Genomic DNA, 17215 nt, shown 5'->3' on the forward strand with positions numbered 1-17215 from the left:
CTCGATGAAACAAAAGGCCCTCCTGAGAATTAACACTTGAACTATCTCCTGCATATGTAACAAAAAAAGGTGTTCCCTCCCCCAGATCCTCCATTCAGACTACACCTCCTATATGCAAAACAGGAACCCATTCAAGTACAAATTCTGATCTCACAGTTGTGAACCCCTCAATAGGGAACCAAAATCTAATTATAATGACAGACACCACAATTTGGTAAGAATATTGCATTATCTGGATTTATAAGGAAAAGGAGCAGAAAAGTTCGGGGGGTCTGTAGGTTGACTTCCCACACAAACGCTGTGTGTAATTTTTTGTTGCCAGGTAATAATTTCTACAAATTCCTCTATTTCTGAATTGTTGTTATGATATGCTTAACTGATGATTTTATTCTTATGAATTGGATTTTGAATTATTGCTTCATTACCTGGTCAATAAATTGTAAACGTTTGATTTTATTCTGACTGACGTGGAATGCCACGAGCTTGGCCAAGCAAAAACCATTTTAAGAAAAGTAAAGTTGATCGACTAACGTCTTTTAATGGTGGTCAAGACCTCTACTAAAGTAAAGCGATTTAATTAAGTTCCAGACGGGGTACCTCAAGGCTATATTACATATCTTTGATTGTGCATGTGTGAATATGGCAAATCCCAGATATTTAGTCAATTACCTCTGTTCTGATGATCGGGACTGGAGAAATTGTGCCGTGAGGCCTTGCGAGAATAAGGTACCTCAGAGTGATATAGTTTCCTGATCTAAGCGGGTGAAATATAATCATAGTTTAAAAGAATAATCAAATATTTGTTCACGTTTAATGATGCACAGAAATCATTAAAATCTTTTTCATTGATGGAGTCAGATGAAATAACGAGTCAATAAATGTGAGAAAATATACAGTACTACAACATTAAAGGTATAGTTCATCCAAAAATTTGAAAATTCTGTCATCATTTACTCAACCTCATGATCAAAAAACATATGTGTAATAAATTCTATACTGAATCAAATATTTCTTTCTGGAGCTACTTTTTGTAATATCTATTTGATGCTTTACACAATGACTTTAAATTATCTTTTGGGGGTAATTTCTCAGCCAAATTTGATGTGCGTGTAATTAACAAATGAATTAATCGCCACATCATGTAATTCATTTGATTACATATTTTAACTACTTGACAGCCCTATTTAATATATTGGTAATAAATACATTCTATGAGAGTTTATTGCTCTACATCCGAATGAGAGTTACCGACTTGTGGTCAGATCACCTGAGGCAAATCTTAATACCAGGTGTAAACCGGGCCTCTTATTGTCCCACATACTTGAGTATCTGCAGTGAGCAGTTTGGATCCATCCATTTGTCAGAGAGCAGCTTGACTCCTGATTCTCCTGGGTGATTGTAGCTCATGTCCAGCTCTTTCAGGTGTGATGTGTTTAAACTCAGAGCTGAACACACATAACCACAGCCTTCCTCTGTCACCATACAGCCAGACAACCTACAGACACACAGTCAGATCATCTACAAAAACACACATGACTGGCAGACTGAAAATAATCTCTTATATGTACTTATTTCAATTTCAGCGGACAAATACATTTATCAAGGCAGAAATTATTCTTTACTAGAGCCCGACCGATATGGATTTTTGGTGGCCGATGCCGATATTAACTCGAAAAGAGCTGATTTATAAGCCGATATTTTGATTTTGAAAATAAACTGGATATTAGACCCATTTCTTATAAACTGCACTTACACAACATTCAATAGCAAAATATCTGCCTGTTCTATGTATGTGGGCTGTATAAACCATTTTCCAGAAGGGATTATGTAAAAAAAAAAGCCTTAGATTACAGTCTCAATGACTGTTTAGTCATTGAGACTGTAATCTAAGGCTTTTTTTTTTTACATAATCCCTTCTGGAAAAAGCGGAACAAACTCCGCTGTTCTGCGCTCTAGCCAGAGAATACTCCCGTAGCTGGAACGCGTCGGTTCTATTTCTAGCATGCACACGTTTTCCGCGTGGCTCGAGCCGCATCTGAGACGCGTGTCTCACACAGGCAGTGTGCAAACTCCAACCTGTTAACATGGGAGCTGAAATAAAAACGGACACGCCACGCAGCTGAGACGCTCACTCAACGCAGCCAGTGTTTTGCCGGCCTTATTCAAGTGCGAATGAGAACCGTTTCGCGTTGGATCCCAGGTGTGCAAAAAAACTGTCAAATTTTCAAATCGAATACCAACCCACCGGACGAATATTCGGGTCCAGTCCTAGCTGCTTTTATTTTATTTTTTAAATATTCATTTATCGGCCATTATAAATGCCGATACCGATAGTTTGGAAAATGCCTAATATCGGCCAATAATATCGGCCGGCCGATATAGCGGTCGGGCTCTATTCTTTACAATAAAACAAAAACATATACATCAATACTGAGACAGCATTATAACCCAGCATGTCTGCCAATGGTCATGGAAATTCAAAACTCAAGCTTATACAGATATTTTGTGTTTTCCTCAATTTGACAAGAACAAGGGGAGGTATTACTTATAATTCTTTAAAAAAATTACCTTACAGACCATTTATACAACAAGAAAAGTCAGTGCGAATTGGTTTTATATAATCAGTATTTTCTTTCCATATTGAACAAATGTATTCTGTCTGGGTTAGCTTTTCCATCAGATACAGTCGTGCCCAGAATTAATCATACCCCTGGTAAATATGATAAAAAATGGCTGTAAAAAATAAATCTGCATCGGTTATCCTTTTGATTTCATTCAAAAAATTGGCAAAAATCGAACCTTTCATTGAAGTAAAATAATTGAAAATGGGGGGGGAAATCACATTATAAAATAAATGTTTTTCTCCAAAACACGTTGGCCACAATTATTCATACCCCTGGTAAATATTTTATTCATAACAAAATAATTTGTTATGAATAAAATATCTCTGAAGTATATTCCCATTAATATTAACCTTTTTTAGCACATCAGGGTGACTAGGAACATGAAATTGTCCAGCTATGACTTCTTGTTTCACAGGAGTTTAAATATGAGGAAACACAAAGGCCAAATTCCCTTAATCATCCATCACAATGAGTAAAACCAAAGAATATAGTTCTGATGTGCAGCAAAAGATTGTTGAGCATCACAAAATAGAAAGTGGATGTAAGAAAATAGCTAAATCATTTAAAATCCCCATTTTGACCATCAGGGCAATAATTAAGAAGTTACAATAATCTAAAGATGTTACGAATCTGCCAGGAAGAGGATGTGTGTCTATATTGTCTTAATTGACGTGAGGATGAAAGTTTGAGTGGCCAAAGACATTCAAGTTTCAAGAAAAATGCTCCACGCTCATCCAAAAACAAACTCCAGCATATTCAGTGGTCAGACACGACTGGAACTTCACAGGGTTCTGTGGTCAGATGAAACAAAAAAAAGAGCTTTTTGGCAGCAAACACGCTAGATGGGTTTGTTGCACACAAGGATAAAAAGTACCCTATGTGTACAATTTAATATACCATTGGATCTTTAATGTTGTAGGCCTATTTTTCTGCTGGAGGTCCTGGACTTCTTATTCAGATACATGGCATTGTGGATTCTATCAAATATCAACAGATAAAAAATCAAAACCTGACGGCCTCTGCTAGAAATCTTATAATGAGCCGTGGTTGGATCTTCCATCAGGACAACGATCCAAAACAAACATCAAAATCAACACAAAAATGTGTTAGGGAGCACAAAATGAAGCTTCTGCCATGACCGTCCCAGTTCACTAGGGGTGGCACGGTACATGAAAAAAGATCCGAACCGTTCGGTTCGCTTGTCTCGGTTCGGTGCGCATGTGCGTCGCACGGTTCGACGCATGCGCAATGTAGCCTCGTGCCCGTGCTAATACAATGCTAAATCATAAATCAGATGTATGTAGAGTAACATTACGATGTCCAGCGATCGATTTAAATAGTGTGCTGGGTTTACTTAGACATTTAATGAGATCTACTCCACTATATGTTGTTTTTTTCACGTGAATAAATACATAATCGACTGTTTCGCGAATGTACTTTACTGGTCTAGTGGCAGAACTTTTGCCAAGCGTGTCAAACCGATTATGTTTATCAGTGGTTGTATATCAAGCAGGGACAGATTTGTGTGAATTTTGTTTATTTTATTTCACCGGAACGAATAGAGAGTCTCCACAACGGATTGAAGCGCCGAGATTGAATCGGATTGATCGGATTGAATCCGAGTGAAGACTGTGCAGCATGTGCGCGAGCCACAAACACTGTATCAGCGCCACTGATCGCAACGGCAACGAGCACTTTGATCACTTGATTAAAAAAACACATTTCAGCACTAGATTGCTTCTTATTTAACAAATGAACGAAAAGATTACTTTGCTAGTTAAAGATGCTTTATTTATTTGTATTGGTACATCCGTGCCGTGAGATGTTTCAAAAGTGGTGGGGACAATATCGACCCTGGCAAAAAACGGTGGGGACATGTCCCACCCGCAAATTACGCCTATGATGACGAGACACGAGAAGAAATTGACAAAGAACTGTCCGACCGACACAGCCCACGTAGCTCTCACTATGGATGGACCTCCAGGACCACTGAAAGTTTCCTCACGGTAACCGCTCACTCACTCACTATATTGTGAGAAGCTGCGTTTTGCAAACACGCCCCATTTATGAAATAAATAAATTATTATAATTAGATAATTAAGCTATATAATATGCTGAAGTACATTTTTGGAGTGTTAAAGATTAAAGGAAAAATAACAAGAACCGTACAGAACCGAAAACCGTGACCCTAAAACCGTGATACGAACCGAACCGTGGGTTTTGTGAACCGTGCCACCCCTACAGTTCACTGACCTGATGAGTGGGCTGAACTGAAGAGAAGAAGCATCAAAATGGATCTGGGAATCTGAAGGATTTGGAGAGATTCTGTATGGAGGAATGGTCTCTGATCTCTTGTCAGGTGTTCTCCAAACTCATCAGGCATTATAGAAGAAGACTCAGAGCAGTTATCTTGGCAAAAGGAGATTGCAAAAAGGTTTTTAATTAAAGGGTATGAATAATTGTGGCCAACGTGTTTTGGAGAAAAACATTTATTTTATAATGTGATTTCCCCCCACTTTCAATTCTTTTACTTCAATGAAAGGTTAGGATTTTGCCAATTTTTTTAATGAAAGATCAAAAGGATAAACGATGCAGATTTATTTTTTACAGCCATTTTTGATCATATTTACCAGGGGTATGATTCATTCTGAGCATGACTGTATATATATTTATATAGTTTAATATGTCAATTCAATCATCAACTGTAAGTGGCTCTGGTTTAAGCCATTTCTTTGTAATTACTTTTTTACTGGCTGCCAGAAGAATTAACATCAGTTTCTTATCGATGTTATTCCACCCATCAAAAGAACTATTAGCCAGATATAAACATTCACACTTGAAAGGAATCATCACCTCAAAAAAAGCTGCCAAAACTGGGTTAATTTCTGGCACTCCCCAGAAATATGATAATGGTTAGGTTCCCTTTTCCCACATAATCTCCAACAGCTAGCACTGTCCCTTTGTATATTTTCTGTGTTGGTGTGATAAATCTCTTATATATTCTTAAATACCTTAGAATCTGCAGCTTACAGTTTGGCCTCTTCAGTCCTTCAGAAATAATCTTCACTCCTGAATCCTGCAGGTCATTGTTCGTCAGGTCCAGCTCTCTCAGGTGTGAGGGGTTTGAACTCAGAGCTGAAGACACATAACCACAGCCTTCCTCTTTCACCTTACAGCCAGACAACCTACAGACACACACAGTCAGACCATCTACAAACACACATCGACATTATGACCGGCAGACTGTAAATAATCTCTCATATGTTCTTAAATACCTCAGTATCTGCAGCTGACAGTTTGGGCTTTTCAGTCCATCAGAAATAATCTTCACTCCTGAATCATGCAGGTCATTGTTACTCAGATCCAGCTCTCTCAGGACACAGTTTGAGGATTGTAGAGCTGATGACACAATTTCACAATCCTGACCAGTGAGATAACAGCCAATAAGACTAGAAGAGAGTAAATACAGCACAATAAGTTGGAGTTCAGGGTGCTTTTCTTTAAAGGGGCAGCAGTAGCACCTAGAAAACTACTAAACAACTAGAAAAAAATAGATAATAAATTGCCAATACAAAGATAAAATAAAGACAAATATTGTGAAATATGTGGTCGTTGTGGAGAAGTAATACACATTGGTGGATGAACAGCTTGACGCTCACTGACAATAGGGTTCCCTTGTCCATAGCATAGCCAAGTTATTCCAAACTGAAGTAGTTTTTATAACAAAAAAGTAAGTATAAAAAATAAATTAAAAAAAATAATAATAATTTCAAGCAGATAAAGGATTGGCAAGATATAATGTAGAATGAATCTGTTTCACATGGAGTTGGGCCGTGAGGTCAAAGACTGTCACTTTCGGCTCTGGCCACATCCCCAGGTGAAGTCACAGGTCTATATTTATATTTCCATTATATTAAACATCCCCATATCCAGTTGAAAGGGCACGCTGGCACTTTTGGCTGCCGCTTCTCTCTCCCGTTTATTTTTAGTAGTTTTTTTGGCTATGAGCCAGTGAAGATTATCTGTGTCTTTTTTATTCTACTGTGATGTGGAATCATGCTTCGCATGCTGGACTACTGCTTTTATCTGGAGTGCTGTTTACTGGAATTTATTCTTCTGTTGCCGGGCCCAGGACGTACACTGCTTACACTGCCGTGAGGCTGCTGCTGGTGTGGACCCTCCCCGAATGGCTCTCAGGTACACTGCTCGCCAGTTGTTGAACCTGAACGGACATTTAGATACGGCGAATGACATACGTGCTCTCTGCAGTCATGTTGGAATACTGCCCCTTAACTATGAACGGGCAATGGCTGAGTAACGCGAGATCCCACGCAGATCCCATTAACAGAAAATTGGACTTACTGGTTTCAGTACATGAAGAAATAAAAGAACTTCGAGCAAGTCTGGATTTTGCATACACACATATTGAAAAGCTAGAACAGTCGAATAAATCCCTCCAAATTAATGCTGAATCACTCAACAAACAAATGGAGACAGTCATAAAAGAAAAGAAATTAATTAAAGAAACCATTCTAGACATTCAAACAAGAGGCATGCGCGATAACCTGATATTTTCTGGCATCACTGAAAATCCTTCCGATGATCCCGAAGCAATGATCAGAGACTTTATGAAAATTCAACTCAAACTCCAACCGGACACTGTAAATCAAATAACCTTTTACAGAGTTCATCGTCTCGGAACACGGTCAAATAAATCACCTCGACCGATCATCGCTAAATTGGAACATTACAAACACAAAGAACTCATCAAAAGTAAAGGCAAAGAATTGAAAGGAACCCGCTACGGAATAAATTACCAATTTCCACGCGAAATAAATTAATCATCTGATGAAATTGGGGGCTGATATATCTTTCATACAAGAAACACACTAGGGGTGGGAATTGGCAAAAATGTGACGATTCGATAGTATTGCGATATTTGGGCCACGATTCAATATTATTGCGATTCTTAACATATTGCGATACAGCAAGTATTGCGATTCGATTCTGCGATATATTGCGATTCGTGCACCCATATTATTCAAAGGCATTACAAAAAATGAGGAAAATAAGACTGCTCAACTCACTTCAAATGTCACATTTAATTCTGTGAACATTATCTTCTACACAGTAACTGAAGTGCAAAAACTTTTATATATATACAAAATCAGCTTGTAAAATGGCACAGCTTTTTATATATCTAAATGTACACTCTTAAAATCAGTAAATCAAGCATTATATTATGATAATCAAGCATTAGCTATTTAATGATATAACTTCAGTAATTAGAACTAAAACTTGATAATCATGCATGAATGCATATTTGTCATTTTAACTGAACTTAAACTCAACTGGTGGTGCTTAAGATATTGTTGGTCATTTAGTGTTTCTGTAAAAAAAAGATAGTTATTATTATTAAGGCGAGACACTACAGGTGAATAGGGTAAAATGTTTAACTAGCAGATATCACCATGAAACTTTCCCAGTTGATTACCTACATTAAGATGAGAAAAAAATGTATTACAAGTTTTCTGTAATTTAATGTTTAAATATGCAAATCAGGCAATATCTAATCAAATATGCACTAATTTGCATATATTTTAAAAAACGATATCTGAGTATTGGATAAAGCCAGGTTAAAAAATATTTTTTCATTGTGTTCACATATTAGATGGGAAAAAAAATACAGAGGGATTTATGGATATCTACTTTTGTTATCCTGTAAATCAGAAAATACTGTCAATAGCCTTAAAAAAATGATTTTCGCCATGTTTTTTGGAATAAAATGTTATATAAATCAGGCTAGGAATAATATATTTACAAATCCCTCTGTAAATGTCTTCATAATATAACTAGGTACAAGTCTGGAAAGTTTGGTGTATATAGGTGCTACTGAAGTGGAGATTTCGGACGTGGAGAATGAGAGAAAAGTCATTTTGAGAAAACGGGCTTTAAAGATTTTTCATCAGCCAATGAGATTGCGCATTCAGCCCTTTTACTTTCACGATTGGTTGCTGATAGAAAGGAAATGACCATATTTGGATCCGACAGGATTGTACACAAGAGAGAGAGCTTCCTAACGGTGCTTCTGATGACAGGCTGACGACAGAGATCGCGGAGCAGCACGGTGATTAAGAACGCGAACTTTTGTTGAATTTATGAGAAATCTACAGACGCAAACAGACAAAGTGTAATAAAATAAAGACCTAAATGTGTATTTCGGACTTTTTTTCAACACAAGTCTGAAAGAAGACATGTTATTGAAGACAAATATCCCCAAATCTCAAAATTGACCAGTAAAAAAAAAACGATGTTTTTGCCTGCCGTGTCTCGCCTTAAAAGATAATCCTACTACTAATTCTACTACTAATAATGACAATATATAACCATAGTCTATAAAAAAATAAATATAGTATAGGGCAGTCCGGGAGGCTGCAGACCTGGAGCCCGGTAGATCTACGCCCCAGGCAGTTTTACGCCCCAGCAGTTTTACGCCCCTGCTGTTCCTGATGCGTCCAGTAGGGGGAGACTGTACAGCGACACGAATTGAGGTATATTAAATAATCTGCTAAAGTTATTGTTGTTTAGCAATGAACGAAGCAACATTTATTATTTATAAACGATTAGCTTGATAGAGCAAAAAGTTCTGGACGGTCAGGTTGATGTTCTGTCTTGCTTAAACTTAGCTAACCACGTGTAAGTTTAGCTGCTAGTCACTTTCAAAATTAATTTTCTTTTGCATTTTCTTTTGTTGCCTGTCTTTATCTTGCGTGAGATGGCCTCTTCTTCCTCTATGTTTACTCCTTTCTGGTTTGAGTTGTTTTTTATAAATGAGATGATCTAACTATCTAATTTATATCTAAATATACATTTTTCTTAAAATAGCTTACTGATCTGGACTACTGATCTCTCTCTCTCTCTCTCTCTCTCTCTCTCTCTCTCTCTCTCTCTCTCTCAACTTGTATAAACTATAATAAACACCCATCTCTTTTTTTTAACTGCATTCCAAACCAATAGCTTCTCTAGTAAATAAATGACTTACAGAGACATACATGGACATGTTTTTAATGTAATTTTCAATTTTCTCTGCACAGTTCATCATCAGTGGCCAAAATAAATCAAAGTGTCTTGACACTTTTTCCAAAAGTGTTCCACCAACAAGTGCATATTGTGTTTGTCTTCATAAAATGCTAGGACACTGTTTTGTAGCTGTATGATGACCAATAGTGAATAGTACAGTAGATATTTAATCGAGGATCCATACACGGTGCTGTATGTCTAATAGGCTAAATATGGTTAATATCTAAATGTAACTTTATATAATTCACAATAACATATTTCACTCATGCAGTATCCTGTATATAAAAATATTCTATATTATAAACATATATTCTATATTCAATATTCAATGAACTATTCTACAGTAGGTCATATATCATTACTTGTCATCTGATTCAACTATGTGTATTATTAATTTTTTAATTCACAAAAACAAATAGTCTTCTGTAGGCTGAGTCAAGAGAGTGAAGCCCAACTGAATATCTACAGATATTTTAATCCATAGTGCAGATCTACACTGTAAAGTTTATATTTAAATTAACAAAAAACACACAATTGGGCAAAGTCTATGAACGGGAAGGTTATTAATAGGGATGTCCCGATCAGGTTTTTTTGCCCTCGAGTCCGAGTCCGAGTCATTTGATTTTGAGTATCTGCCGATACCGAGTCCCGATCCGATACTTCTATAATACATAAAAAAAGAATAAAGAAGAGCGAAAAAACCGATCCAGGATGTTCCTTATTTTTTATTTAATTCACCTTATTTTAACATTCAACAACTCTGTTAACAAACAGAGCACTTCTGTGAGGTAGCTTGAACAATCAAGTAATAAATAAATTCTTCACTTTTGGATTTTAGTGCAACAGTAAATATAAAAAAGTCTAATATATAAACAAATAGCACCTCAACTTAAAATACCCGGTAGGCATGTAAACAAATAAAAAATAAAAGTGCTACAGTGTTTGCAAAGCCAGTAATGTGCTTTTAGGAACTGCACTCCTAACTCCTAACGCCGGTTTCACACTGCACTGTTAGCAGAGCGTGCAGTGCGTATTTTTTTCGCCGCCCATGTTAACAGATTAAACTAGTCTTTACAGCATTCACACCGCGCGCAGAGGTGGCGCGGCAGTGCGTATAGCAGAGCAGAGCAGAAGTGCCGCGATCGTTTCGGCGCAGAGTCTAATTTTGCTGCGCCGCTTTTGCTGAATTAAAGTGACAATACATTGATCATGGCCAAAATACACCGCAGTTTTATCCAAAAAGTGCATTGATGATATCGATTGTGTTTTAAACAGTCAATCAATGACCAACAGCAATGTAAAAAAAAAAAAAAAAGTCCAAAAACAAACTTGTTGCCATAACAATAAAAACAAAGATGAACCAAAAGTTATATAAATGAAATTATTAATAAAATAAGCTTCTCGACAAGTCTTTTCTCTTAAATGTATTTGAAAACGAAAAAAGCAATGCCAACTTATCCATTATAGAGTACTCTGTCTGTACACAACCCGCGGTTCAGCCGCGCGTGACAAACACTGCCAGTGTGAAAGCAAAACACGCGTGTCCTGCTCCTGCTCACCATACGCACTGCTCCTGCGCGTGCAGTGTGAAACCTGCGTAACTCTGTGCCACCGCATAACTATAGATGTGTTAAAAAATAATGAGAATATACACATATATATCCGAGTCCTGATCGGGAGGTAACGTCCGATTCCGATCGAGTCTGAAAACACGTGATCGGGCCCGATTTCCGATCATGTGATCGGATCGGGACATCCCTAGTAATTAATGTGTAAGTTTTGAGCGTCGATTTAATGGTGTTATTTCGCAGTATATCCCCCTACTGGACGCATCTGGAACAGCAGGGGCGTAAAACTGCTGGGGCGTAAAACTGCCATGGGGCGTAGATCTACCGGCTCCAGGGCCCGTATTCATAAAGATTCTAAGAATCCTCTCAGAAAACTCTTAATTTAGCTTAAAAACTTTTATGTAGGAGTCTTAGCTTAAGAGCGATTCGGGACCGATCTGAGAGCAACTCTGAGTAAGGAAAATACAAAAACTTTTATCTTAGTGAGGAGGCGGGGTTGACCCCGTTGCTATGTATGACACAATCTTTTGAAGACTGTGATTGGTTGGTTGTCCAAGAAGGGAAAAAAAAGTGATTTTAACTATAGGGTCTATTCTAAGCCTCCACTTTGAACTTACATGCGTAATTTTTCCTATTTGATCGCTCTCTCTCACACACACACACACACACATTATATATGTGTATATAAATCCTTTTTTTATTTACCATGCTGTTGATTTCCTATAAGGTATTTGATTGCTTAGAATGATACAAATTGTTCCACTCTTTCCAGTTACACTGATTGCTGGCATGTCTATTTAAGCGGTGGTTTGAATGTTGGTTTTAATGTATCAAACATGGAATTTTCCCAGTTGCCAAATATCGTAATGTAGTGATTACTTTCATTTCAGGCGCTATGGCAATTCTGCGCTGTGTCGGAGATGTTAGCGTGTCTCTAATAAGATCAGTCACAAACATGATCCCTGCACGATCTAATCTATAGTGTCTTATTAACTCACTGTCATCCATTGTCTGCAACACATTTCTTCTCCCTCTTCATCTTTCTGCCATTTTCTCCTCTGCTAAAGAAACTCTTAAGCCTCTTAAAAGTCCTCGTCCGTGCTCCTAACAATTTTGACCTTAAGACCTCTTTTAAGGGTTAAGATGCTTTCTGAATTACTTTTTTCTTTACTAGGAGTTTTTCTTTAATTTTAAGAGTAAACGCCCACATTTCTAAGAATTTTCTTAGAATTTTGTCACTAGGAGCTACTCTTTGCATTAAGATTCTTTATGAATACGGGCCCTGGTCTGCAGCCTCCCCATATAGCCTACAACACATGAGCTGCTGGGTTAATCACCTTGACAGCGTTCGTTCGCTCTGATTTGCTGATGTAAGATTTGCTGATGAAAAGATTGCTGTTTGCGCATTAGTTCCGCCCACTACCGGACTACGGAGAAACCGGCATCTCTTCTGGTTGTTCTTAAAAGCTGAATAATCCCAGATCAACTCGGTTATTTTGACAGGAAAATACAAACAAGAATTTCGATTACATGTAGCACGTCGATTTTGCGTGGTATAACGTAAGACTCTTTCTCGCTCTCTTTGCGTGCGTGAGAGAAACGCGACGGAGAGCGCGCGCCTTCACACTAGAGTTTACAGTACGTCACACACAGGTATGCTGAGCTGAATGATCGCTTGAAGGTGAGCGAAACTCTCCAGCACTCAGTCAGTGTTCAGCGAGTGGAAATATATCTATGCTAAACTTATACTTGGCATCTACATTTTCATTTGAATTTCCTGTTGAATGCACGACAACAAAGCACCACAACAAGCGCTTCATTGTGGATGTAATACGCACATGTAAATTATCAGAGTAAACTCCGAGAAAACCCGAAAGTAAAACAGATAATAGGCTTGTTTGAGATGAGCAAAATCTGCGCAGAATCGATCACCGGTGATCAGCGCGAGATGCATGCCGGTTAGAAATGTGTCCGACTGCGCTCCGCCTTGCTCTGATGTCATGCTGACGTATGTCAAAAATCTCTCGCGAGCGCAAGGCGCACCTGTCGGATTCTGCAGTCGAGCGCAGTTGCTCTCCACTGACTGCGCTGATCAAAAGCATGATGGGAAACGACTTGCTGACGACACAGCTTAATGTTCATTGGTTTAAACAACTGTGATGTATTGTTCTCTTTTAAAATGTTTGATTTTAAAACTCTAATATCATGTTTTATGTGTATATGTTATGTGTGAATATTCCCAAACTATCTGACAGTGCAATCTCTTTGGGTTATGCAATTTAATTTTTATGAAAAAAAACCCCACAAAAAAACAAAACACATATGTCTGTATTAAAGAAAAAAATATTGATAAACATGTATTTGGAATGGAATTAAATAACAAGTACTTTGGGTGTCTTGTTCATTTTATTTATTTTCATATAAAAGCAACAGAACTTTCGAATTACATCCAGTTTATTAGCAACACTGTGCACGAGCGTGAATCCCGTGAATCCCGCGATATCCATCTCTGATCTCGCAGGTCTCAGATCCACTACGAGAAGAGAGAACTGTCCGGCTTGCCTGCGCTTTTTTCACTCCTCCTCTCACTGCAGCCGCCTACTCTCGCATACATTTCAGGCGAGGCGCATCTCAAACAAGCCTAATTTTATAATTAAATATCGCGATACTTTGCGCTACTGTATCTATATAATTGCGTGCTCAAAATATCGCGATACTGAACAGAATCGATTTTTCCCCCCACCACTAAAACACACTTAACAAAATCGGAACTTGGAAATCTAAAATTTAATAAATTTAACAACATATTCTCATCGACATACAATAGTAAACAACGAGGAGTTTCAATATTAATAAATAAAAACATCCCACTTATTCTTAACACATCTGTTATTGATACAGAAGGGAGATTTATTATCATAAATATATCCATTAATAATATAACATACACACTAGCTAATATTTATGGACCAAACAATAATGACTCATCCTTCTTTCATAATTTCTTCTCACTACTACCTGACACAAATAATATTATTATTGCTGGAGACTTCAATACTGTTATCAACCCACAAATGGACCGATCAAACTCATCCAATTCCACAAGAACCGGGCAGTCTACTGAAACAATAAAACAATATATGACTACTTTTGGACTTGGCGATAGTTGGAGAATGAATAACCCTTCACTCAGAGAATATACCTATTCTTCTTCTGTTCACCAATAATTTTCCCGAATTGATCTTTTTCTCATCAGTAATTCATTAACCCAACATGTAACAGAAACTTTAATTCACCCAATCATAATCAGCGATCATGCTCCCATCTCCATCACATTTAAAACTATATTTTCTATTAAACCCCCCAGCAGATGGCGTTTCAATACCTCATTACTTCACTACTCCGACTTTGATAGTTTCATTAAGAAAGAATGGGCTTTCTTCCTGGAAATGAATGACTCTCCAGGGATTTCTCCACCATTATTATGGGAAACAGGCAAAGCAGTAATTACAGTAAAAATAATATCTTATTCAACATACAGGAAAAAAACAACAACAACAAGAGCTGGAAAATAACTTAGAACAGAGAATTAAACTTCTCACAGATAACTATACTATCAATCCTAGTGAAGAAATACAATGCGAACTAAACTGTCTTAAAGCTGAACTCAATAGCATCATAAACCAAAAAACACAGCTTATTATCCAACAACTCAAATATAAACAATACCAATATTCTAACAAAATGGGCGAATATTTAGCAAATCAACTAAAGCGTAAACAAGAAAAAGCATTTATTCCATCCATATACAATAAATCAGACAGAATAACCCAGAACCCACAAGAAATTAATAATGTATTCCGAACTTTCTACCAAAATTTATATTCATCAGATCACAATCCAGATGAAAAAGAAATAGAAAATTTTCTAAAAAAATTAAAACTACCAATAATGTCAAAAGAGCAGGCAAATGCATTAGATGCACTGCTCACTAATGATGAGCTCTATAAAGCATTAGACAAAATAACAAATAACAAATCACCCGGACCTGATGGACTACCAGCTGAATTTTATAGACACTTCTGGCCAATTCTATCTCCGTTATTCATCAAAGTTATCAAAGAAATTAAAACCACATCGACAATACCGACACATATGAACACGGCGGATATGACACTTCTGCTAAAACCAAACAAAGATCCAATGCACCTTTCTAGTTACCGACCTCTCTCATTAATAAACACGGATTTAAAAATCATCACCGAAGCATTAGCTTCTAGAATTGAAACAGTTATCCCGATGTTAATTCACCATGATCAAACAGGTTTTATTAAACAAAGGAATGCCTCAGATAATGTACGTAGATTATTCAACTTAATTAATCTTGCCCAACAAAAACAAACAAAAACTATAATTGTATCACTTGATGCTGAAAAAGCATAAAGTTAACTGGTCATTTCTTTTTAACACTCTACACAGATTTGGCTTTGGAGAGTCATTCATACATTGGATAAAAATAGTATATACTTCACCTAGGGCCACAATAACAACAAATGGGATCACATCACAAAATTTCACACCTTTCAGAGGGACCAGACAAGGATGCCCACTTTCTCCCTCTTTATTTGCCATATTTATAGAACCACTTGCAGCAGCAATACGACAAAACAATAATATCAAAGGAATACAAAACATCAATACACAACATAAAATCTGTCTTTAAGCAGATGATTTATTATGTTTACAAAACCCTTCTAAGTCACTGAAAGAAACCTTTAAAATTATTAATATTTTTTCAAAAATTTCTGATTATACAATAAACTGGAATAAATCAACAATACCACCACTTTCAGAGGACACCTGGGATTCCACAGCTCATGATTCTTCTCTTCCACTCCGTACCGGCAATATTACATACTTGGGTGACAACATTTCCTCCAGACTGTCAGAGTTGTTCAATCTTAACTATACTCCACTTTTAAAAAAAAATAGGAGATGATTTAAAACGCTGGACTAACCTACCACTATCACTTGTCGGGCGCATTGCTACAGTTAAAATGAAAATTTTACCACAATTCAACTATCTGTTCTCAATACTTCCAACAACTCCCAGCGATATATGGTTCAAATCACTTGATTCATTAATCTCTCACTTCTATTGGAAAAATAAAACATCCAAAATATCACTAGAAAAATTACAAAAGACAAAATCACACGGTGGCCTAGAAGCTCCAAATTTTCAATATTACTTTTTAGCAAACCAGCTACAATATTTATATAAATGGATCCATAATAAAAATCACAATAATTCATGGATGGAATTAGAACAAAATCAATGTAAAAATACTTTAGTTTCAGATCTCGCCTTCCTACCAAAATCAATAAAAAAAATGCCCTATTTTAATAATATTACAATTGCATCAACTCTGACAGCCTGGTGGAAAGTAAATAAAATTAATAACTCATCACTAACATCATGTAGACACACCCCCATCTGGTTCAACCCTGACTTCCAATTATGCAATAAACCTATCAATTTTCCATCCTGGAAACAAAAAGGAATTACTCATCTCCATCACTTATTTGAAAATAACCAATTTGTATCATTCCAAACACTAGTCCATATATTTTCACTCGCCGAACAGTGACTGAGCGCTTGAGAGTTTTGCTCTCCGTCAAGCGATCCGTAAAGCGCACTATTTCAGTTCATCCCAATGAATGCACAGTGAATTTGACGCACGGTAAACACTAGTGTGAGGCGCACAACTCGCCGCCGATTTGGTGAGCGCTCAGTGTTTCTCACACAATCAAAGAGAGCGAGAGAGTCTTACATACCACGCAGAATCGACGTGCTACATGTAAACGATATTACCGGTTATTTGTTGCATTTTCCTGTAAAAAATAATGGAGTTCATTTGGAATTATTCAGCTTTTATGAGCAAA

At 37.1% G+C, this 17215-nt stretch overlaps 1 protein-coding gene across 1 annotated transcript in view; it reads right to left on the reverse strand.

The window, feature by feature from the left end:
• The window catches only part of LOC309495370 (NACHT, LRR and PYD domains-containing protein 1 homolog), a 66821-nt gene that overhangs the window by 10476 nt on the left and 39130 nt on the right, over positions 1-17215 (reverse strand). The window contains exons 6-8 of the mRNA XM_082165058.1: positions 5900-6073; positions 5636-5809; positions 1322-1495 (exon numbers count right to left, since the gene is read on the reverse strand). Coding sequence (XP_082021184.1) covers positions 1322-1495; positions 5636-5809; positions 5900-6073 — 522 coding nt within the window. The remainder of the gene's footprint in view (positions 1-1321; positions 1496-5635; positions 5810-5899; positions 6074-17215) is intronic.

The sequence above is a fragment of the Leuciscus leuciscus genome (assembly GCF_965113295.1).
Source record: "Leuciscus leuciscus genome assembly, chromosome: 3".
Taxonomy (NCBI): Eukaryota; Metazoa; Chordata; class Actinopteri; order Cypriniformes; family Leuciscidae; genus Leuciscus; species Leuciscus leuciscus.